At 46.2% G+C, this 23299-nt stretch overlaps 1 protein-coding gene across 2 annotated transcripts in view; it reads right to left on the bottom strand.

The window, feature by feature from the left end:
• Nucleotides 1-21287, bottom strand: part of LOC144756216 (uncharacterized) — a 156156-nt gene extending 134869 nt beyond the window's left edge. For both annotated transcript variants that reach the window (XM_078645829.1, XM_078645830.1), the window contains exon 1: nucleotides 21136-21287. In XM_078645829.1, the coding sequence (XP_078501955.1) occupies nucleotides 21136-21141 (6 nt within the window). In that variant the 5' untranslated portion in view covers nucleotides 21142-21287. The remainder of the gene's footprint in view (nucleotides 1-21135) is intronic.
• Between the last annotated feature and the right edge of the window lie 2012 nt (nucleotides 21288-23299).

Here is a 23299-nt window from a genome sequence, read left to right as displayed (position 1 = left end):
CTAAAACAACTACTAAAAATTCACAGACAATTAGTTCAGTATGTAATGCGGACTTCAACAATTCAGCCAGCGATTAAAATTCCACAGCTGACCCCTCACCAGGGGAACACAAATAAAATCACACCACAGAACATCCAATCCTGCCTAGGTAAAGTTCCAGCTAAACGGGAACAGATACCATTCTGGTTGGCACAGAAAATCACCCAAATAGAGGCGGTGTTTCCTGACACCACCCCATTAGAAAAGCACAGGATTCTGACTATATGTCTCCCAATGGGAATCGCACCACACATTGAGGACTGTGACACTTGGGGTACGGTCTTTGCTTCAATCTACACAAAAACGCACGGTGTTCCATCCATTTCGGTAATACCAGATGTGCTAAAACAAATTCAAGATGAATACGGTCCAGAACCTGCTTTAACTCTTGGTATGAAATTACTGAAAGACTTCAAGCAGGTCTCGGCTATATTACTAGCCAACATAAAGGGTGAAGCAGCAAACGTGGCGATCCGCCAGAGGTTAAAAGAGACAGATATAGCAGACCAACCAGCTGAAATTGCCAGAATCATAGAAAAATCCTATGAAGAACTAGGCAGAGATAGTCTAGGTGGAATACCAGTAAAACCGCAACTGACTACAAGTCCAGAAAAAATATTTTTTAATAATAATTCACCAAAAAAGAACTGGGATGGAAATAAACAATCCAATCCTAAAGAAAAGAAATTCCAGTCCAGAGGAAGGTCTCCTAGGCGAAGAGAGAAATCTCCAAACCCGAGACAAAGGTCACCTCAGAGTGAACCCTCTGGGAATAGATATAACCTTAGAAATAGGGATAATATTAAAAAACCTGATAGATATCAAGACATTGATACACGTCCGTCTCAATCTTTTCAGAATTCCTCGCAGAAATCGGAAAGAAGAGGACGATCAGAAGAGCACGCCAAGTCCAAAGACAAGGAACCTGCTCAACTGAAAAAGAAATCACAATTTCCAAAAAAGAAGGTAGCCAGTATCAAGGTAGTTAACAATGCCGAGAATACTGAGGACACAACTGAAAAACGGAGAATGGGCTCAGACAATGCTAGACAGCGCAGCAGAGGTGAGCATAGCTCGCAAAGTCCTTATGAATCATCTGGAGACAGTGGACACGAATGAATACCTTCAAGTGGAAACTGCAGATACCAGAGTTAGCAAGCCCCACAAAATATACGAGATAACATTACGTATAGAGGGAGATAAGACTAGGAAAATAAGGGGACTATTTTGGGATAACCTATCCAAGGGCTATGACATCCTTCTAGCTGAAAAAGACTGGCCACCGGAGTTTGTCAGGGAGTGCCCTCATGGCGAAGAAGTAATTATGCCTGCCTTCTCGAATCAAATACCGATTCATAAAAAATATACACTTGCTAGAAAGTGGGCAGTGGCCTTAGCACCTGCTTTATATAAAAATCACGTAGGATGGGATGAGGATTCTCCTCCTCACAAAGTCCAGTTAAAATCACAACCAACTGCACAAAGGCAGTACCCAATTAAGCAAGAAGCTAAAAAACAAGTAAATGAAATACTAGATCAGCTAGAATACCAAGGGGTGATTGAAACTTGCACCTCACAAATGAACAATCCTTTGTTTCCGGTCTCCAAACCAGACAATTCATATCGTCTAGTTTTGGATTACCGACACCTTAACACATGTTGCAAAACTTTTGCAGTGCAAAACTCACACAGTGCTGCACTAATGAATAACATAGTGCGCAAAAAATACAAAACAACCTTGGACATCTCCAATGGATTCTTTTGTCAAAACATAGCACCAGAGAGCAGATATTTAACTGCATTTTCAGTAAATGGCACTCAAAAACAATTCTGTCGGTTAGCCCAGGGGTACAAGAACAGCCCGGGGGTATTCTCAGCGAGAGTAACAGAATTACTACAACTATATGATGATGAAGCATTATCTTATGTCGATGACATTTACTTAACAGATGATGACTTGGAAACTCACTTGAAAAGAGTGAACACCATAATACTTGGTTTCGCTGCAGAGGGTTACAAATTCAACTTCAAAAAGTCCAGAATTGCCGATCTGAAAATCCGGTACGGAGGATATGAATTATCAAGTATTGCCTGGTTAACAGTCTTTTAAGAACTAGAAGAATTAAAAAATCTAAAATATGAAAAAACGTATCCTCTGCCAATCGACATTCTGCCTCTACGACATTACGCCTGTGTAATCTATACAGACGGACATGCTCAACCCTCCGTTTGGGGAGAACATGCATACAACCCCACATGTGAGATTACAAAAGAAGTGTGGCACGGAGGTAAACTAAGACCTCTATTAACAAAATCACACTCAGTAGAAACTAATTCAGAACTACAAACTGAAATATTAGCTTTGAAAATGGCGCTAGATAATGCGGATCGCGAATTCCCGACACTTATAGTGTCAGATTCATATTTCTGCGTCAAAGCATATAACAAGGATTTGCAGACCTGGATTCAGAACGATTACAAAGATGACACGGATGCACCAATAAAGCAGAGACTGCTCTGGGAACAGGTAGCTCTTTTGAAAAAAGAACTACCAAAGACTCACGTGACACACTCACTGAGTCACCAGCGTGATGGCGTTCACGTTGTAGGGAATTCATTGGCTGAAACAGCCGCAGCGGCAGCCAGTAAACCGGCTCCCGTAGATCGAAAAAAGCGTACATTAAAATACATTGACGGCGAAACAGTGCTGGCAGTAAAAACGTCATCAAAAGGCGACTGCTCGGCGTTACCGATCAACTATCCACTCACATCATAGATGCAAACTCCATTCCTTTTGCTCGAATCCCTGGAGTGGGGGATAGAGTGATTCCAAACATGGACAGGAGAAACTTGTTAATCGCAGACGCACACATGGGCGAGGGTCTCAGACACCTTAAATTAAAAGATTCTCTGGAAGAATTACAATCACGGTACTGGTGGCCAGGCATGAGCCTGCACTACACCATGTTTGTAAAAAACTGCCCAAACTGCAACAGAGATCGCAGTGGGGAGAGAAGCAGTTTAATACCTCGTCGTATCAAGGCAGATAACATCACCACTAAAAAGAATGGCTTGCGATTAACATATACAGGCTAGTTCCCACTTATAATGTAGATCCACAGCACTCGGCTGACGTCCGGACTGTTATACAAGATTTGCGAGTCTAAATGGCATATACGCTAAGAGCATGCTACGTTCGACCATTTTTTTTTCTTTTTCTCAGGCAATCCAGCCTGGGGGGGGGAAAGAATGGCCAAATGAGCACAGCCCAGCGGGAATCTTCTCACTTCCTTCCTGAGGGTATGGGATGGTGTAAAGAAAAAACCAAGACAGAAAGCAATCTATAATAGAAAGGATATTAGGTTCGGGAGCTGGGTGGGTCAAACATCTAATAAGTGTCCAACGTAGTCTAAATAACTTGCCAAGAAATTCTCTGAAGGGATTCAGTCCGTACGAATTATTATTCGGAACTAGGATGTTGATCTCTGACCTTGATAGTCAGACTTCAGTGGTAACAGAAAAAAGCTTTGATGTCAAAGACCGTTTGGCTATTTTGCAGGACTTAAACAAAACAAGAAAAGACCTGAGCAACATACAGTTGAAAGAACAGCCAACGACCACTGAAGAATCACCACCTGTCCCAGCAAGACCTGTCTGGATTCCAAAAGTCGGGGATCTAGTCAGGGAGAAGATCGCGGTAAAGAAGGAATTTGGGCCTTCTTACAGAAAAGCAGTTCCTGTATTGTCTGTCAACGGGACAAGATCAGTTGTACTACCGCCACTTGCTGGAAAAAAGGAGAACCGAGTTGTATCCATCGACCTGGTAAAACCACAACATGTGGCCGATAACCAACAGTAGGCCAAGTGGACTCCCAATAAGTAGCAGAACACCAAGGTTTGCTACCAGTACAGAGGTCCTATCAAAGAGGCTCATCACATTCGAAACGCCTACAGAAGAACAACAAGGACTATGCAACAATGCAATAGAACTTAGACCTCTGAAAACCCAAATAAAGACATTTAGCAGAGACACACCAATCTATACAGAAGTACCAAGTGAAAATGCAAGAAACAAAAATCCTGAACCAATTGGAACAATTGACAGAACTGCATCCGGTTACTTCATCAACTTCGATGATTCCTCTGAAGGCTTCAGCGAACAAAAGACACAGCCATCATCAAAATCCTTTAAAGACAAAGCGAAGGAACTTTTGAAACAACTGAAAGAAACATATCTAGTTTCTCCATGGATTGAATTTTGGGTGGGTTTTGGTGCATTTATCCTCATACTTTGGCTCATCATGGTATTTACCTTGGGACGCTTCATTGAGGGAAAATATGCTAAAATGGACACAGCAAGTCAGAACATCAACTTGGTCCTCAAACCACACACATCTTCACACGTCGAGAAAAGAGAACTTTCTTCAGAACTTTCTTCAGCCAACTTCACAGCAATTCCAATATCTGGTGGGGTAGCCTGGGACAACACTGACTATGAAATTTATGGTCCGGTCGAGATCCTGAAATATCCACACCAAATCAAGATCTCCTTGAGTGACTTTGCAAAACCAAACTCATTTGCTGATGATTGGGACTTTGAAAGTATAAACAATATGATGTCTGACTTAGTAATGTCTGCTAAATTTACAAAACATGATTATTTGCAGGGTTCTACAAATTATGACAGCATGTACTGCTATAACCATTATGGTAACCATTTCTTGCATAAATCTGCACAACCTAGAAATGTTTTAAATTTTAATCAATGGGAACATTGTGCTACACCTCCAAAAGGGAGCTCTAGAACCGTGTATGGCAAATATTCATATTTTTCAGGTTTTAACATAACTAATGCTGAAACATTTTATTACAAATTGTCAAACAAGACAGGGATGAAAACCATGATAACCAACACAAAATTGATATATTCAGATTCTTTCTTTGAAAAAATGAATACTTTTGGATTTGATTATTGGGACAAACATGTTGATTTGAAAAGTGTTTGGGGTACAAAAGAATGGCAAGTACAGGGTATAGAAGCTTTGTTTAGAGCCTGCATGATCCCAGAACAAATGATATTTTTAAATGACACCGTTCAACAAACCACCTGTCTTGGCTTAGCCAAAATCAAAGATTTAAATAACCTGTCTATTCCAAAGCCAACAATGTTTAGCAATAACTCTGAAACAGATGAAGAAATAGACATAAACCATATACTTAACCAAAACAGAACACATCCTGATTGGAAACAATGGTTGATCTGGCCCACAGATACAAATAACTGTCAAGATAGATTCCTGAATAAAACACAGGGTTTCAAAATGAACAGGCCAGACCCTAGATATCCCCAAAGACATCACCCAGGGATAATAACAACCTACAGTGTGGGCAAATTATGCCTTCAATGGCTACAAACTTCCACACTGCCTGAAATTAAGCAACACCTAACTTTACTTACTGATGGTGCTGACTTGCGTGATTTCATAATGGGACCACGCAAACAGCGTCAAAAGCGTTTCATAGCAGCCTCTGTATATGCAGCATACAATGAGGCCTGGAAGGTTACTCAAATTGAGACAGCAGAAAGAATACGGGAAATTGACCGTATTAATTTGGAAAAATCACTTTCTGTAGTGGACAATGGGTTAATGACTCTGTCCTCCAGAATTTTTTCATTGGACAGCATTGTGTCTTCAGCAATCGATATATTATCGCAAGACTTACTGTTATTACAACATGGTCAGTCACAATTGCGTTCTATTGTACAGCTTGGCTGGACGTTACAAAATCTGCGTTCAGGCTATGTGCCTTGGCGTTTAATCAACACAACGTCACTATTTCAAATCTTTAACCTTACTGATAGACAAATCGGTATGGCGCAGAAGGGTGCTGATTATACAATCTTGAGCATTGAAAAACTAGAAAGATTACCGTTGACAATGTCAGAACGACCTGTCAGTGAATGGATAATCCACGGAATCATAAATATTCCAATCTCTACCTTCAGGTTTCAATACTGCCAAAAATATATACAGGCTGGCATGTACGAGAAATTGGGAAAGGGGTACCTTAAAACAACATGGAACCTGCCCTATTCACATGCATGTGTCAGTAACAAAGGACAGAAAGTGTTTCTTAGTGGCATCAATTGTGCTATGTCACTAAGCGGCACGCTTCTGTGTAACGGTATTAGTTTGCACGGAGCCTGTGAAGGGAATTCATACAACCTTTCATGTCACCAGCAAGGCGCACCTGCAACTGAAATAGAACCATTCTTTCAAAGACTCTATAATGGGAGTTACATTCTTATTGTAGACCGCAGATGCTGTAGTCTTATGCCCGGGACTCCTTATCTCGTCACTACGACGGCGAAGGTCAAGTGCTGTGGACGTTCTTTGTTCCCCAGCTCCTTTCCAGACAAGGAGGCGAGGGCATGGCCCAGTTTGAAAATTACTTCTATTCGAATAGACACTTTAAGCAGAATGAAAACAGTGCTTCTTCAGACGCCTACAAGGCTCACGTCATCTAAAGAAACGTATGATCTACAAGTCGCAAGGACGACTGCAGAGATACATACATTATTATCAACTAATTCCCCCGTACATTTCGCGGAAATCCTGAGCGAAATCTTAAATATTTCTGATACCACAGGGGTCTCAAAGGTATTTAAGACAGTATTTTCGATGGCATTAACACCATTCAAAGCCATACTGGGTATTTTTCCAGACTTCGTCCATTCGATTTTTGGCGGACTTCCCCTGATCCTAGGACTAATTGCAGGAATCCTATTCCTAGTCCTTATTTTTCGTTATGGCAACCCATGTCACAGATCAAACTCTCGCGACAATGGAAGATACGATCCTAGCCATTGGATACCGGGACCGGATATCAAAAATCCTGGGACTATCCCGGCTTAGAGACCTAAACATGACTTGGTTTCTATCATTTCGACCAATGTGGCAAAGGTGTGTTTTACCTGTACTAAGGTGTCTGCTATGCGGAGAAGAATGCGTGTTAGACACCTGTCTGACGCTACAATCGGATGCGCCGGTGGATGCAGATACACTGTTGGTTCCTACCAAGGTTCACGCACTGTGCTGCCCTCAAAGGCTGCCAATTCTGATGACGGCATTCCTGGAATCTTCACCACTGCGATTGAAGAGTAGTGAAGTTCAAGATGAAAGCAGCATCGAACAGGTACGACCTTCTGTCAGCAATGCAAATCAGAATGTCAATGGAGACAATCATGCGCATGAATGCATGGTTACCCCTATTTCCGACTTAGTGGAACTTTCCCATGAAGCTGTTGACAGTTTTTTCGAAAGCCTGAATGATATGATGTTCTCTCCGGAACAGAAATAGAGACTTTTGAGTAAACTCGCACACGGCGTTCCCTGAATTCGGCCTTCAACTTTAAAAATAAAGTCACATGAACAATTACAATCCAGTTCACGGACAGCAACTTTTTTCAGCAAGCCCCTAAAATATTTTTCTATATATTTTTTCCCGGGACACTGATTTTCTGCTTAAAGTAAGAGACTATTCCTAGAGAACTAAGATTTCTATTTTAGATACTTTATAGACTTTATAGACTTTAGCTGCCCGCTGGTATGTTCGCAATAGATTTTATGTGATGAAATGGTTTCGACTTTTTTTCTGTATAGCCATATTAAGAGCCATTTCATGTGTATTTCTCATATACCAACAATCAATAATGCATAACAATGCGTGTTCACTTTTGCATCTAATTCATAGCTTAAGTGCATACAATATATATGACTGCAATTTTTCAGTATATTTGAAAATTTCGAAATGCATTTATGTATTTTGGGGTGGTAAGGTATACACTATACTCTATAGTATGTTGTACTATGTTATACTATGCATAGATTAGTAGATATGACCATAGTTAGCGTGGAGTGGGTGTCGTGTATTTCTATAGGTTCTGATTCGATCCCCCTATTCCTGACCCTATTCTGGTTAAACTTACTAGCTAGTTAACTAACAGTCAGCCCATGAGGCAAGAAATCCCCCATGATGCAGATACCGTTATCTGACGCAGTCACACTACGGCACAGGAACGTGTTATCTGATTAGGTCATAACGCTTGAGATCTAATTAGACAAGCAATATTCCTCCAGCCCCTGATAAGGCATACGACGTTCTCATAACAAATCAAACCTATGACAACCTGGATAATCCGTGCGGCCATTGTTTTGATTTCACAGAGAACTTTAGTAAAGAATGTGCTAACGAGCAATTCGTATGACATCTTTATTGACGTACCTATGTCCATCCTTACGTCAATCTCGGCACCTTTAAGGTATAAATATTGCCGACCTTGCCCTATGCAAACACACGCGTGGTGACAAGACGGAGCAGCCATACTTGCCGAAGCCGAGAGCAGAAGCAGACCCCGCAGGCAGCAGCCCCGCCTTCCTGACGCGCTGAGAGACGCGCTGCTATCTCAAGCCGAGAGACCCAGCACCGGCGCTTCTGGGCAGCCCTCGCAGGCAGCCTGGAATATCGAGAGCAGAGAAAGAGATACCATTCCTCATTCATCCTAAATTCCAGGTACAGAACTGAATAACCCCTCCTAGAGAATTCTTTAGTTATTCACTTGGCAAAAACAAACTTAAACTAAACTGTAACTTTCTATTCCCGCCCACGCATTAGACTTAGGTCAGGTACACGGGGTAGGCGTATTTAGAAACACCAGTTGAGTACGTTTAGTCAAATGTATATGTGTATGTAAATATATTTTAATCATTTTAAACATCATATGGCTCAGAAACCATATCAATGTTTTTACAGTATTATTTTATACTATTGCTTCTAATGTATGCACTTTACTTAACTATAAGTATTGCAATAATATCGATCCATTTCTCTTGTACGAGAAAAGAGACTGATCAATAAATAACATCTTTTATTGAACACGCCCGTCTCTTCCTTTTCTCTACATTCTGATGAGACTAAGAATGCACGTACTGACTGAGTAAAATAATTGCCTTGTGCTCACACGACTCTTGAGATTGACTCTTGATTAGGGGAGAGCAAAGTTGTCATGTTCTATGGTTGTCAGAAACTAAATCCCTTCTTGTCTAATCAGGGGAGTTCATCCTTCCTTGAACATTCGAGAAAGTTTCTAGCGAACTCTGAGCTTAGCTGGCAAACCCAAAAATTAAGTCTAGTTTCGACAGTAGTAGACCTAGTTAACGTCTGGCCTAGGTCTTTACTGCTGTAGGTACTATTCCAATGCGCAGAGCCTATTGGGAAAATAGGAGCTACACTACAAAACATGTAAATTCACATTTAAATGTTTGCACATGTTTTCAGGCAGGATGCAATCAAAACAGATTGCAAATGTTTCAGGGAAAATGCAATCACCACACTTACCCAGTACACTCTGAAGAACACCACAGGAAAAATGCAATCACCACACTTACCCAGTACACTCTGAAGAACACCACAGGGAAAATGCAATCACCACACCTACCCAGTACACTCTGAAGAACACCACCAATCGCCACAACACACCCATCTCCCTCTGCAAAGGAACATGAAAAAAAATATGCACATGTTCCAGCAAGGATGTAATAACGCACAATAAATGACGTGCGAAGGAGAACACAAAAAATGTAATGCACATTGACATTACCGCACTGCTCCTGAGTACTCTGCCAACACAACCCTGATGTGCGAGGCAAAAAAAACAGCTCTCCCAACGCAAGTTTGACGTGCGAGGGATATTGCCAACGCAACCTTGACGTGCGAGGCAAAGCACATTTCAAACACAACCCTGATGTGTGAGGAACCCTCCCAACGCAACCATGACGTGTGAGGGACACTGCCAATGCAACCTTGACGTGCGAGGCAAAGCACATTCCCAACACAACCCTGACGTGGGAGGGATACTGCCAACGTAACCTTGACGATTGAGGCAAAAGACATTGCCATCGCAACCCTGACGTGCGAGGGACACTCCCAACGCAACCCTGGCGTGCGAGGGGAAAGCAAAAAAAAAATACAACACAGGGTACATGACCCACAAAACATTGTTAGACAAAACACGGTACATATCCCACAGGCATTTTATAGAAAATCTCAGCATGTAAGTAACAGTAGATGCTAAAATAATATAGAAGTACATTCACATTAAATTTTGGTTGAAGGGTCTTACATTTGTGCCTGATTGTGCCGGTGCCTCTGCCCATATCTTAGCGACATCCCAGACTGTGCCCCAATCTCGTCCTGTTTCACTTTTGTTTTTGCTGCCATCTTGTTGTTGTGCCTCCTAGCCCGTCTCTCCACCCCGCTCCCGCCTCCCAGCTGCTCCTCCCTCCCACAGATAGCTAAGGATCGTCCCGTTTGTCTCAGCGCTGTGACCGTCCTGACTCGCTCAGAAGCGGTCGCTCCCCACACGCTCCCTGGTCACTTGGTATCGTAACGCTATTGTGCTCATTGCTGCCATTAACCAATTTGCGCATTGCCCTCATTGCCTGTATTATCATTTGTGGCTGACTGATATCGTAGCGCTATATTGCATTGCCCTCATTGCTTGTATTATTGTTTGTGGCTGACTGATATCGTAGCGCTATATTGCATTGCTCGCACTGCTTTTGTAATCATTTGTGCCTGATTGTGCCGGTGCCTTTGCCCATATCTTAGCGACATCCCAGACTGTGCCCCAATCTCGTCCTGTTTCACTTTTGTTTTTGCTGCCATCTTGTTGTTGTGCCTCCTAGCCTGTCTCTCCACCCCGCTCCCGCCTCCCAGCTGCTCCTCCCTCGCTCCGCCCCCCTCCACTCTCCACTTATGACAGATGCATTTGCGCGCAGCGTCCACGCGCAGCGGACGCGCCCTATGCGCACCGAAGGCGCGCCAAAGGTAAGCCCGTCCGCGCCCGGACCGCACCCAGCGCCAGACCCCCTGGTCCCCGCACAATCCACTCCACCCGCATAACGTACGACGCCGCAACCCTCTCTGCACTCAACACAGGATGTCTCCCAGACTGCTACCAAGCCGCCCCAGGACACACCCATGGACCCTTCACCTGCCACTCCTGCAAGCTAGACTGCATCAGGACCCACACCAAATCCACAAACGCCAAACAGAACTCCGACACTAACCACCTGAAGTGCATCCTGCTCAACACCCGCTCGGTCCACAAACACGCCACTGAACTATGGAACTTACTAGACACCACATCGCAGGAAGTCGCCTCTCTCACAGAAACCTGGATGAACGCCTCATCAGCGCCCGACATCACCATAGCCATCCCGGACGGCTACAAGATCATCCGAAAGGACCGCACCAACCAAACAGGAGGAGGCATCGCCATCGTCCATAAAAACACCATCCGCATCACGACCAGTTCCGACGACAACCTCGCAACCGCCGAACACCTTCACTTCCAGATTCACACCGACCCTAAGACCACACTCAGAGGCACCCTCATCTACAGACCCCCAGGACCCCGCACACATTTCAGGGAAGACATCGCAGACTTCATCAGCCCACACGCCCTCCCCTCCGAGGACTACATTCTACTAGGAGACCTCAACTTCCACCTGGAAAAGAACAACGACAGCAACACCACCACCCTTCTGGACAACCTCGCCAATCTCGGACTCAAACAACTGGTAAACACCCCCACCCACTACGCCGGACACACGCTCGACCCAATCTTCTCCTCCAGCAAGTACATCTCCTTCAATCACGCCACAGGACTCCATTGGACGGACCACAGCTGCGTTCACTTCCAACTACAAAAAAACCACGACCCACAACCAATCCCCCGCAGAAACTGGAACAAAATTACCACCGACCAGCTCTTCACATCGCTTTACCAAAACCTTCCCGCCAAATCATTGGACCCAAATCAAGCAGCCATCAACCTCACACAATGGATCACTCACTGCGCAGACGAATTAGCACCCTTGAAAAACCATCTAACCAAGCAAGGTAGCAAAAAAGCCCCCTGGTTCAATGACGACCTTAAGAAATCCAAAAAGATCTGCCGCACCCTCGAGAAAGCCTGGCGAAAAAACCCAACCACTGACAACATGACCACCTTCAAGAACGCCACCCGCAAACACCACCAGCTGATCCGATCCACCAAGAAATCAGCATTTAAGGATCGACTCGACAACAACGCCCACAACAGCAAGGAACTATTCAACATCGTCAAAGAATTTACCAACCCCACCGCCGACACCAACAACATCACTCCATCTCAAGACCTCTGCGACTCTCTAGCCTCGTTCTTCCACAACAAAATCGCTGACATACATAACAGCTTTGGCGACCAGTCCACCCCCCTCACCTCCAAACCAAAGCCCTCCTCCGACATCCTTTGCGCCTGGAACCCAATCAGCACTGAAGACACCATCCGCTTGATGAACTCCATCCACTCTGGATCGCCAACCGACCCATGTCCCCACCACATCTTCAACAAAGCAGACTCTATCATCGCACCCCATCTCCGAGATGTCATCAACTGCTCCCTCAACACTGCTACCTTCCCGGAAAGCTGGAAACATTCCGAACTCAGCGCACTCCTGAAGAAACCCACAGCAGACCCCACCGAACTTAAGAACTACCGCCCCATTTCGCTCCTCCCATTCCCTGCCAAAATCATTGAGAAAACCATCAACAATCAGCTCGCCGCCTTCCTCGAATCTAACGGCTCCCTCGACCCATCACAGTCCGGCTTCCGAGCCAAACACAGCACCGAGACCGCCCTCATCGCAGCCACAGACGACATTCGAACATTATTTGACAACGGAGAAACAGCTGCCCTCATCCTACTGGACCTCTCCGCAGCCTTCGACACAGTCTGCCATAGCACCCTGATACAACGCCTCAGCAACGTCGGGATACAAGGAAAAGCACTGGACTGGATCATCTCGTTCCTCGCCGGAAGAACCCAGAAAGTCCGCCTCCCCCCTTTCAGATCAGAGGCCACTGAAGTCATCTGCGGCGTACCACAAGGATCTTCACTCAGTCCCACCCTCTTCAACGTATACATGAGTCCCCTCGCATCCATCGCGCGCCAACACAACCTCAACATCATCTCCTACGCAGACGACGCCCAGCTGATCCTCTCCCTCACCAAAGACCCAAAAACCGCCAAAACCAACCTACACGAAGGGATGCAAGAAGTAGCCGAGTGGATGAAGAACAGCCGTTTAAAACTGAATTCAGACAAAACGGAAGTCCTCATCTTAGGATCATCCCCCTCCGCTTGGGACGACTCATGGTGGCCACCGGCCCTGGGCATCGCACCCAAACCAACGGACCACGCACGTAACCTGGGCTTCATCCTGGACTCCTCCCTCTCGATGACCAGACAAGTCAACGCCATCTCATCATCATGCTTTAACATCCTACGTATGCTCAAAAAAATCTTCCGCTGGATCCCCACCGAAACAAGAAAGACGGTCACCCAAGCACTTGTCACAAGCTGACTGGACTACGGAAACACCCTTTACGCCGGAACAACAGCCAACTTACAGAAAAAACTCCAACGCATTCAGAACGCCTCAGCCAGACTTATCCTAGACATCCCCCGCCAAGCTCACATATCCGGTCACCTGAGAGACCTCCACTGGCTCCCCGTCAACAAGAGAATAACGTTCCGTCTACTCACCCACGCACACAAAGCCCTCTACGACCTAGGACCCAAATACCTCAACACGCGCCTGACCTTCTACTCCCCCACCCGCCAACTACGATCGTCCAATCAAGCCCTCGCCGCGATCCCACGCATCCAAAGATCCACCATGGGAGGAAGATCATTCTCCTACTTAGCGGCCAAGACCTGGAACTTTCTCCCCACCCACCTCCGCCTTACACAGAACCACCTCTCCTTCAGAAAACAACTCAAAACTTGGATATTCGATAAGTAACGCTCCCCCCCACCCACCCCCCTCCCTCCCTCAAGCGCCTTGAGACCCTCTGGGTGAGTAGTGCGCTATACAAATTCTAACTTGACTTGACATAACATTACCACAGTACAACATGCATTAATTGTGTAGGTAAAACATGAAAAAAATTTCTTGCTTGTTTAGCAGAAATAAATCAAAATAATAAACTAAAACAACACAAAGTAGTCACCGTTGTCATTAAATGGAGTTGCTAGAACAAAATCTCCACCAGATAACAAGTCTTGAATCACACCTCTCCGGTGGCGCTGCTTCTAACATTTTGCAGTTGTTCCTAAACTCTCTCATTTCCTTGTAAGTTGATACAAGCGCAGCTCCAACCTTAAGATGCATCAAAACATGCAGTTCAGTCTCTTAAAAACGTAGATTTGACCTTGGCATAGAGACTGGCGGCTTCCAGTTGTAAAGAAATCTGACCAGCCATTGCATTGAAAAGTGACGCTTCACATATTTGCCTTTTCTGGTGGGAATTTAAACAATTCTTTATTCCACACAGATTCCTTATTTCACAAGACACTGCTTCACGACTCCGACTCACTAAAAGCAGCACTGTTTCTACAATCACATCTTGTTGGAAACCTGCCCCTGATCCATACAAGTCACAATCTGAAATGCTCTTGGCAGTTTTTTTGTTGCGCTTTGATCTTGTGTAGATAAACCCCTTCAAATCCCGCTCCTTCTCACTAGAACTCCACTTTCTTCAGAGCAGATATGACATGCAGGATTGGGTGCACAAGGTCAAACTTTGTTCAGCACGAAAATTCACACTTTAACTTTCTGTAACATCCTCATCTAAGTTGTGCTGCCAACTAGTGATCTGGACACAGTTCACCGCACACCAAAACACATGTATCTTAGAGCAGCTTCCCATATGAATAAAACGATTTGTATTTATTTTCAAAGACTAGCAGGCTTTGTTTACTTTTAACAAAGAGCTTCCTTTCAGCGCTAATCCTCCCTCGCGCTTGGATACACACATGCACAGCAGGGTGATTTACCTTCAAGACCAGCAGGCTTTGTTTACTTTTAAAGAGAAGCTTGCCTTCAACACTAATTCTCCCTTCACGCTTCACTAATTCTCCTTCGCGTTTCCAGCCGGTACTACTAACACCAACTTTGTTCACACTCAGCCGCTGGTGCCATCACAGCACTTTCATCGTGCATTACCGTGCACTGCACTGTACTCCGCCGCTGGTGCAATCAGAGCACACTCGCTGCAACACACTCTGCCACTAACCTTTGGTGCGCTTGCTATATGAACAGGTCCCAGACACTAGCAGCGACTTCCAAGCACAAAGTAGATAGTCAGTAGAAAGTCAGGTTTCAAGTCACTCGAGCCACATAATGTCCAACGCCCAACACATACCTCTGTGGACTGTCTGTTGGAAAAGACACCAGTGGGGCATCCCAGGCGTTGCGCAGGCTTGCTTTTCAGGCTTCTTTTCAGACTCTCGCTATCATCTTTTAGTTCCATCTGTAATTTCTTGGGTCTTCACGCGTGGTTCTTTTTAACATTGTCGCCATTTTTGTATCTAAAGAAGTACTGTCATCATAGGTAGACCAGGAGCCAGAGGTGTAAAGTAGATTTATTAGTTAAAGTAAGATGCTACAAGGTGCCACACCGGGAGCAGCATCCTGCTGCTCAGCCCCACTCAATCTAACTGATCACTCATTCAAAGAATGCACACACACCAAACATTCTATAACATCACACTCATGCAGGCTGAGCAGCCAGGACTAGGAATCACAGGATATAACAGATGGAGGCACTAAGGTTGGTAGTTAGAACTTCTCTGTTAGGAAGGAGTCATGAAGATGTGGTCTGGGCAGGAGTTGGCAGGAGCCCGAGTGGTCTGTCTTTATGGTAGTAGTTGTTAAGTCTGGGTGATAGTGGTCCAGGCAGTCGGTATTTGCTCCCCAGTCTCAGTGAGGAGTTGGGTGGCCTGGGTGATGTTGTCTGGTTGCCAGCCAAAGTTTCCATAGATGGTGGCAATGTTGTTGCTGGAGTATTCAGAGAGTTTGTCATAGAGGTCTTTGATGGGGTTACAGCTGGAGACACCTGGCAGGGCTGTGAACTCCTGGACAGGAGGCGGCGTTGTTTGTGCAGGCGTTGATATAGTCTGTGGTAGTTGTACTTTTGTCAATTGGTATCAGCGAGTGACTTAGTATGCAGTGTCTTGAGTGAATCCCCACCTATAATCCAGTTGCTTGCAGTGTCTCTTGTCAGCCTGAGATCTGCTGTGTACCAGTCTGCGTTGGGATGGGTCTTGGTGTGATGCTTTTCCGTTTAAGAATTAAGAGGGCCAGAATGTTGGCCCAGGAAGTTAACCATCTGTTGAACCTTCTGATGGCAGTAGGTAGGCTGCTGGCATGTTCAGGTTGGGCGTGCTGAGTATGGTGATCCAGTCAGGTTCTGTAATTTTGTTCCAAAACCGGCAGGCAGTTCCAATGAAGTGACGTTTTGGGTGTTATAGGATGTGAACGCTGAAGCTGATGGGCCCGTGGTCTGTCCAGGTCAATGGTACTGTATTGTTGACTGTGATGTAGCTGAGGGAAGTGTAAATTTGGTCCAGGCGATGACCAGAGGCATAGATCAGTCTGGTAATATGCAGGGGGAGCCCTAGGTTTCTGACGGTCTGTAAGAGAGCTGTAGAGTATGGGTCAGTGGGGTCCTCTAGGTGAAAGTTGAGATTTCTGAGGAGGATGAATGTGCTGGCATCAATGATGAGGGGCACATGAAGTTTGTGAAATTTCACATGTATTTGGGGTGGGTCGCAGAGGTCTGCAGATAAGGGTTACTTATAGGCTGAAGTTGGCTGTGGTGTGGATTCTTCAGGAGGGCGCTCAGCTCAGCATGTTTCCAACTCTCCGGGAAGGTGGCGGATGGGAAGGAGCTGTTGATGATGTTCCGGAGCTGGGGTGCGATGATGGAGTCGGCTTTGTTGAAGATGTGGTGTGGGCAGGGGTCGGTTGGGGAGCCGGAGTGGATGGTGTTCATCAGGCGGGTGGTGTCTTCGGTGCTGACAGGGGTCCAGGTGCAGAGGGTGGTGGTGGGGGGCGTTGGTTCAGTGGTTGGGTGCGTGGTCTGTGCGCCGAAGCTGTTGTGTATGTCGGCGATCTTGCGGTGGAAGAACGAGGCGAGTGAGTCGCAGAGGTCTTGCGAGGGTGTGATATCGTTGTTGCAGGCGCTGGGGTTGGAGAGCTCTTTAACGATGCTGAAGAGTTCCTTGCTGTTGTGGGTGTTGTTGTCCAGTCGTTCTTTGAATGTTGCCCTTTTGGTGGTGCGGATCAGCTGGTGGTGTTTGCGGGTGGCGTTCTTGAGGCTGTCATGTTTTCTGTTGTCTGGTCGTGGCGCCAGGCTTTCTCGAGGGTGCGGCAGGTTTTCTTGGAGTTTTTGAGGTCGTTGGTGAACCACGAGGCTTTCCTGCTGCCGGATCTGCTGGGAGGGTTCTACAGTGGTGCGAGGTCGTCGGCGCAGGTGGTGAGCCACTGTGTGAGGTTGCGGGCTGATTCGCTGGGGTCCGTCGTGTTGGTGGGTGGGTCAGTGCACTCCGCCAACTCTCAGGACAGTCGTAGGATGTTAGAGGAGGATACCATATTCATGGTACAAACAACATGTGTCCAAATTATAAAAGAGTGTGCAGTGTAGGTGTAACGGTGCTCAAGGCACAAGCTCTGGGTGTGGAGAAACACGCTTCAGTTATGTGTCTTAATGGGGTAAAAAAAAAAGCAGAATCAGTTAATTGTAACAGGAGTGACTGCGAAATCTGTTGAAGAATACACCATTTAGGTAAGGATGTGTGTGTTGGGAACACTGGTGTGGACAGTGGAATAACGAAGAGGAGTAGAGGTAAGGGAGTGTGAAGAGCTTCAGGAATAGGAATATATAGAATATGAGCGTTTAAGGGTGGGTAAACCTGAAGTGCCACAGGAATGGGGGTGTTAACCCTACCTGAAGTGTCACTGGAGTGGGGGTTAATTCTACCTGAAGTGACACTGGGGGTTAGGGGGTTAACTCTACCTGAAGTGACACTGGAAGTGGGGTAACTCTACCTGTACTGACACTTGGGGGTGTAACCCTACCTGAAGTGACACTGGAGAGGGCCTTAATCCTACCTATAGTGACACTGGAGGGGGGCGGATTAACCCTACCAAAAGTGACACTGGAGGGTGGGTAAACCTACCTGAGGTGACACTTGAGCGGGGGGTTAAGGTTAACCTTACCTGAAGTGACATGGGTGGGGAGATTAACCCGACCTGAAGTGATGGGGGGGGTTTAACCCTACCTCAAGTGACTCTGGAGGAGGGGGAGTTAACCTACCTGAAGTGACACTAGAGGGGGGTTAACCCTACCTAAAGTGACACGGGGGGTCAAACGTACCTGAAGTGACACTGAAGGAAGGGGGGTTAACATACCTGAAGTGACACAGGAGGGGGGAGTTAGCCCTACCTGAAGGGACAATGGAGAAGGGCGTTAACTCTACCTGAAGTGACAATGGAAGGAGAGGGTTAACTCTACCTGAAGTGACACTGGGGGGCTTTTAACCCTACCTGACGTGACACTGGGGGGCTTTTAACCCTACCTGAAGTGACACTGGTGGGAGGGGTTTTAACATACCTGAAGTGACACTGGAGGGGGGGTAACCTTACCTAAAGTGACACTGGAGGAGGGGTTAACCCTCCCTTATGCGACACTGGAGGGAGGGGGGACTTAACCCTGCATGGACACTAGAGGGGGGTTAACCCTACCTGAAGTGACACTGGAGGGGGGAGTTAAACCTGCCATAAGTGACACTGGCCTCTCCCGGGCTCTCCCTGCACCGGGCGCGGGGGCACGGGGCAGCGCTGAGCGAGAGAAATGGTAAGCAGGACCGGGCACGGAGGGGGCCTGCGGGGGCCCCGGGCCCTCGGGGAGGGGTCACGGCCGCCTCCGCCCGAGGATGAGGAGGGATTCCATTCCAGAGTGAAATTCATGCAGACAGCTTTGAGGTGCCCCGGGCCACCATTTCCGGACGGAGCGGCGCCACCACCGGCCTCTATGGAGCTCTTCAGAGATGGGGCTCCGGGGGACGCGGGGAGCGCGTTCTGGAACGAACGGGCCGAAGTTTAACTTGCAGTGCGATGTAAGCGGATCGCTGCAGAGCCCACTGCGGTCCCCCAAAATGGCGCCAACTCCCGGCACGAATTGATCTACGATCCTCTCACGTTGGACACTGTTTTTCGGGCTGAACGGACCCTCTACTACACGGAAGCCTCACATCCCTAAGGTGGGTGCCTCTCATATGCGAAATGAAATACTGAAATAAAGCTCACCTCGCGATCGGCTTGCCTGACCCTAAAATGGATGCGGAGTTGCTTTAAGCGACGCCGCAAGCTCTCTCTGTGTCTCATGCCCGCGGGGGTGAGCCCTCTTCAAGGATCCTTGGCGGTGACTTGTGCGGAGTGCTCTGCTTCTCCCCCTCGCCTGCACCCCAGCGTCACACCATGCCCCAACAAACCCCGGCTTTGTACCGGCCAGCCTGACTCAACAATGGCGGCGGCTGAGGAATAAGCTAGTGAGATGTGCGAGGTAAAAGTGGCGAGGAGCGCCATGAGATCCGTAACAAACGTGGTGTCAGCGAGGAGACTACCACACTGCTGTCACACTGCTAGCACGATCTACCTGACATCTGCAGTGCCTTAATGTGAGGTGCCCACCCAACAACAACCCACCATGCCTCCGGATTGAACTCCTCTGCCCCAGCTCCTCATGGACGAAGAGGCTGTGACTTGCGGACTGCCTTTCTCCCCTCACCCCCCGAACTTGCTGGCTATGGCAGCCCTCTTCCTGGATTCTCGGACTTGGACCTTCCTTTGTGCTCCAAACCATTTTCTTTTATGACTCGCTTCTTCTACCTTTCTCCTCCACCATTTTAGCGATCTCTGACCTCCCCCTCTGTCCTAGCAACCTTTTTATTGTCTCTCCTGTTGCCTCTGACACACTCCTGGCTGTCTTACTCATTACTATCTGCTTCCCTCTCTCGTTTGTCTCACTTTTCTGCCCTTCTCTGTCCCTCCCTTGGTGCTGTGACTGCATCCCCCCTCCAACCCCACTTAATGGAACTCTGCTTTTCTGTAAATGGAGATCACTCTAATCACTAGTATATGCAGTAGACCTATGTACTCTCTACCATTCCTATGTGACTCTTAGAGTATATCCATTCATATCCCTTCCCTATGTATATAGAGATAACTCTAATCACTAGTATATGCAGTAGACCTATGTACTCTCTACCATTCCTATGTGACTCTTATAGTATATCCATTCATATCCCTTCCCTATGTATATAGAGATAACTCTAATCACTAGTATATGCAGTAGACCTATGTACTCTCTACCATTCCTATGTGACTCTTAGAGTATATCCATTCGTATCCATTCCCTATGTATATAGAGATAACTCTAATCACTAGTATATGCAGTAGACCTTAGTACTCTCTACCATTCCTATGTGACTCTTAGAGTATATCCATTCATATCCCTTCCCTATGTATATAGAGATAACTCTAATCACTAGTATATGTAGTACCTTTGTACTCTCTACCATTCGTATGTGACTCTTACGAGTATATCCATGTGTATCCCTTCCCTATGTATATAGAGACAACTCTAATCACTAGTATATGCAGTAGACCTTTGTACTCTCTACTATTCCTATGTGACGCTTAGAGTATATCCATTCATATCTCTTCCCTATGTATATAGAAATAACTATATTCACCAGTCTCTTCTTTGTGTGACTTTACATCTTGTACATTTGCAATTTGTTTCTGTGTGTATCTTTTATGTAACGCATGTAATCCTAAATCCTTATGGTTTGCAACTGGTTCTTATGTAAAGCGATCTGACACCTTCGGGTAAAGTTCGCGCTATATAAAATCGCATTAAATAAATAAAAAAAATAAAAAAACTGGGAGGGGGGGGGGTTAACCCTACTTCAAGTAATACCACTGTGGGGGGTTAAACCACCCGGAAGTGACACTGGGGGGATGGGTGCTGAAGTAAGCTGTCAGAGGGGCACCGGTCAGTGATGAGCCCGCAGTACAGACAAACCATCAGGGCCCCCGGGCACCGCCCTTTTAATTCCCTACAACAAACCGATCTCACCTCCATGGGACCTCGGGGCGGCTCTTCAATGGGATCTTGCGCTTAACGGATGGAAAAGGGGGGTAGGTGATTAGAGAGAGGAGCCTGGAAGTGCACGGAACCCTCTCCTTCCTGAGCACAGTGTCATCTACTACTACTACTTCCCGAGAGCTACTTTCTGCGCATGCCCGGGAGATAAGTATCATATACCACTGCGCATGCTCGCAAGTTAAGAGCTGTGTCTTACTAGGTGGCGCAAATGGAAGATCCCATACACCAAGTAGTTTATGACACTAGGCATGCCCAGACAAGAAGTGACGTGTCTTACTACGCGTGCCCGGTATACGTCGCGTCTTACTGCGCATGCTCGGAGAGAAGGTCACTTTTTGGGAAATAGATAATTAAAGGGGCAGTAGCACCAAGGGATCAAAGTACCTGGGCTGAAAGATGCAAAACGGATTCAGACATGAGATTTCCATTTGTTGTGAGTGATTACTATGTCACGTGTGTAGCGCCTAGTATCGGGTGTGGTATTAAAGCGCCTCCGGTCCGAGCCACAGTCCTGCAACAGGTGTTTACAGTGTTGCCGCGGGAAGCTTAAAAAGACATTTTGGATGACAAAATGCATAGGTCGCGTGCGTAAAATAATACGCATGCGCAGGTAAGAAAAGGGAGCCGAAACAGACGTGGAGCTATGAGCGACGACAGGGCATGTTTATTCAGGGAGAGCGCTTTCCCTCGCAAGGGCCGCCAGGAGACATTGCCGTTTATATTTATTTATTTTATTTATTTATTTATGCATTTTTATATAGCGTGGACTTTACCCGAAGGCGTCAGAGCGCTTCACATTAGGAACAGACATGAAACATAATGAGAAACATTACAAAAGAACAGATTGCAAAAACATACGTTACTTACATAAGGTAATAGTGAGCAAACAAAATACATGAGGTAGTAAAGGTAATAGTGACAATCGTGAGCAAACAAAATACTTGAGTAAAAATTGTGAGCAACCAAAATACATGAGGTAGTAAAGGTAATAGTGACAATCGTGAGCAAACAAAATACTTGAGTAAAAATTGTGAGCAACCAAAATACATGAGGTAGTAAAGGTAAAAGTGACAATCGTGAGCAAACAACATACTTGAGTAAATATTGTGAGCAACCAAAATACATGAGGTAGTAAAGGTAAAAGTGACAATCGTGAGCAAACAACATACTTGAGTAAATATTGTGAGCAACCAAAATACATGAGGTAGTCAAAAGTGCACAAGAGGAAAAGAAAGTGACAAGTGTGCAGTTATAAGAGAAAACAGAGTATAATTAGAGGTATAGTCCTGCAATAGGTGCTAGACACTCAGGCTCAGGAACAAGCGTTACGTGGGCCAGGTGGCACTTGTGCAAGTATCAAGGGTAAAGACATGTGAGAGGTAGCAGCCGTGTGTTGCAAGGGCAGAGTGGTGTGTGCATGTTACAAAAGGGCACCGAACACCAGTACATGGAAAATACTGCAAAAAGGCAGACCCTCCAATCACAGGCATACACTGGGAAGGCACTTCCATGGTCATGGAAAGTAGAAATTATCAGTAGTGGGAAGTCTTCCTCACAAATAGCAAGAGGACGTGAGTTACTTTTGGAGGTGTCTCTGGAGGAGGAGAACTTTGAGGTCCCTTTTGAAGGCCTGGGAGGAGGCGGTGGTCCGGAGCTGAGGTGGAAAGGAGTTCCAGATTCTCACTGCGTTGCCTGAAAAGGATTGGGCCATTGTTCTTTCCTTCTTGAAAGTGGGAGGTTCAAGCAGTAGATTCTCCGCATTGCGTGAACGTCTAGAGCCACCAGAGAGTTTCAGTTTATTCGCCAGGTAGCTGGGAGATGAGGAGTGCAAGGCTTTGTGGGTAATGCAGGCAGTCTTGTAGATAGCTCTAGCCTCGAAGGGAAGCCAGCGGAGGGTGGATAACATCGGCGTGATGTGATCGCTTCTTTTGGCCCCATAAATGAAACGAGCTGCTGAATGGAAGACAGACTTAAGTGGGGACAGGTGAGATTTGGGGAGGCCAGTAAATACCAGCGATTGCACCAGGGTTATAAGGTCCTGCTCCGGGAAGAAGCGACGGATTCCCCAAAGAAGGCGCAGTTGGTAGCGAGCAGATTTTGCAATAGAGTTGATGTGGGGAGTTAGATTGAGTTT

Source organism: Lissotriton helveticus, chromosome 5_1 (assembly GCF_964261635.1).
Source record: "Lissotriton helveticus chromosome 5_1, aLisHel1.1, whole genome shotgun sequence".
Lineage (NCBI taxonomy): Eukaryota > Metazoa > Chordata > Amphibia > Caudata > Salamandridae > Lissotriton > Lissotriton helveticus.
The sequence above is the reverse complement of the archived record's forward strand: the minus strand, read 5'-3'. Positions and strand labels throughout refer to the sequence as shown.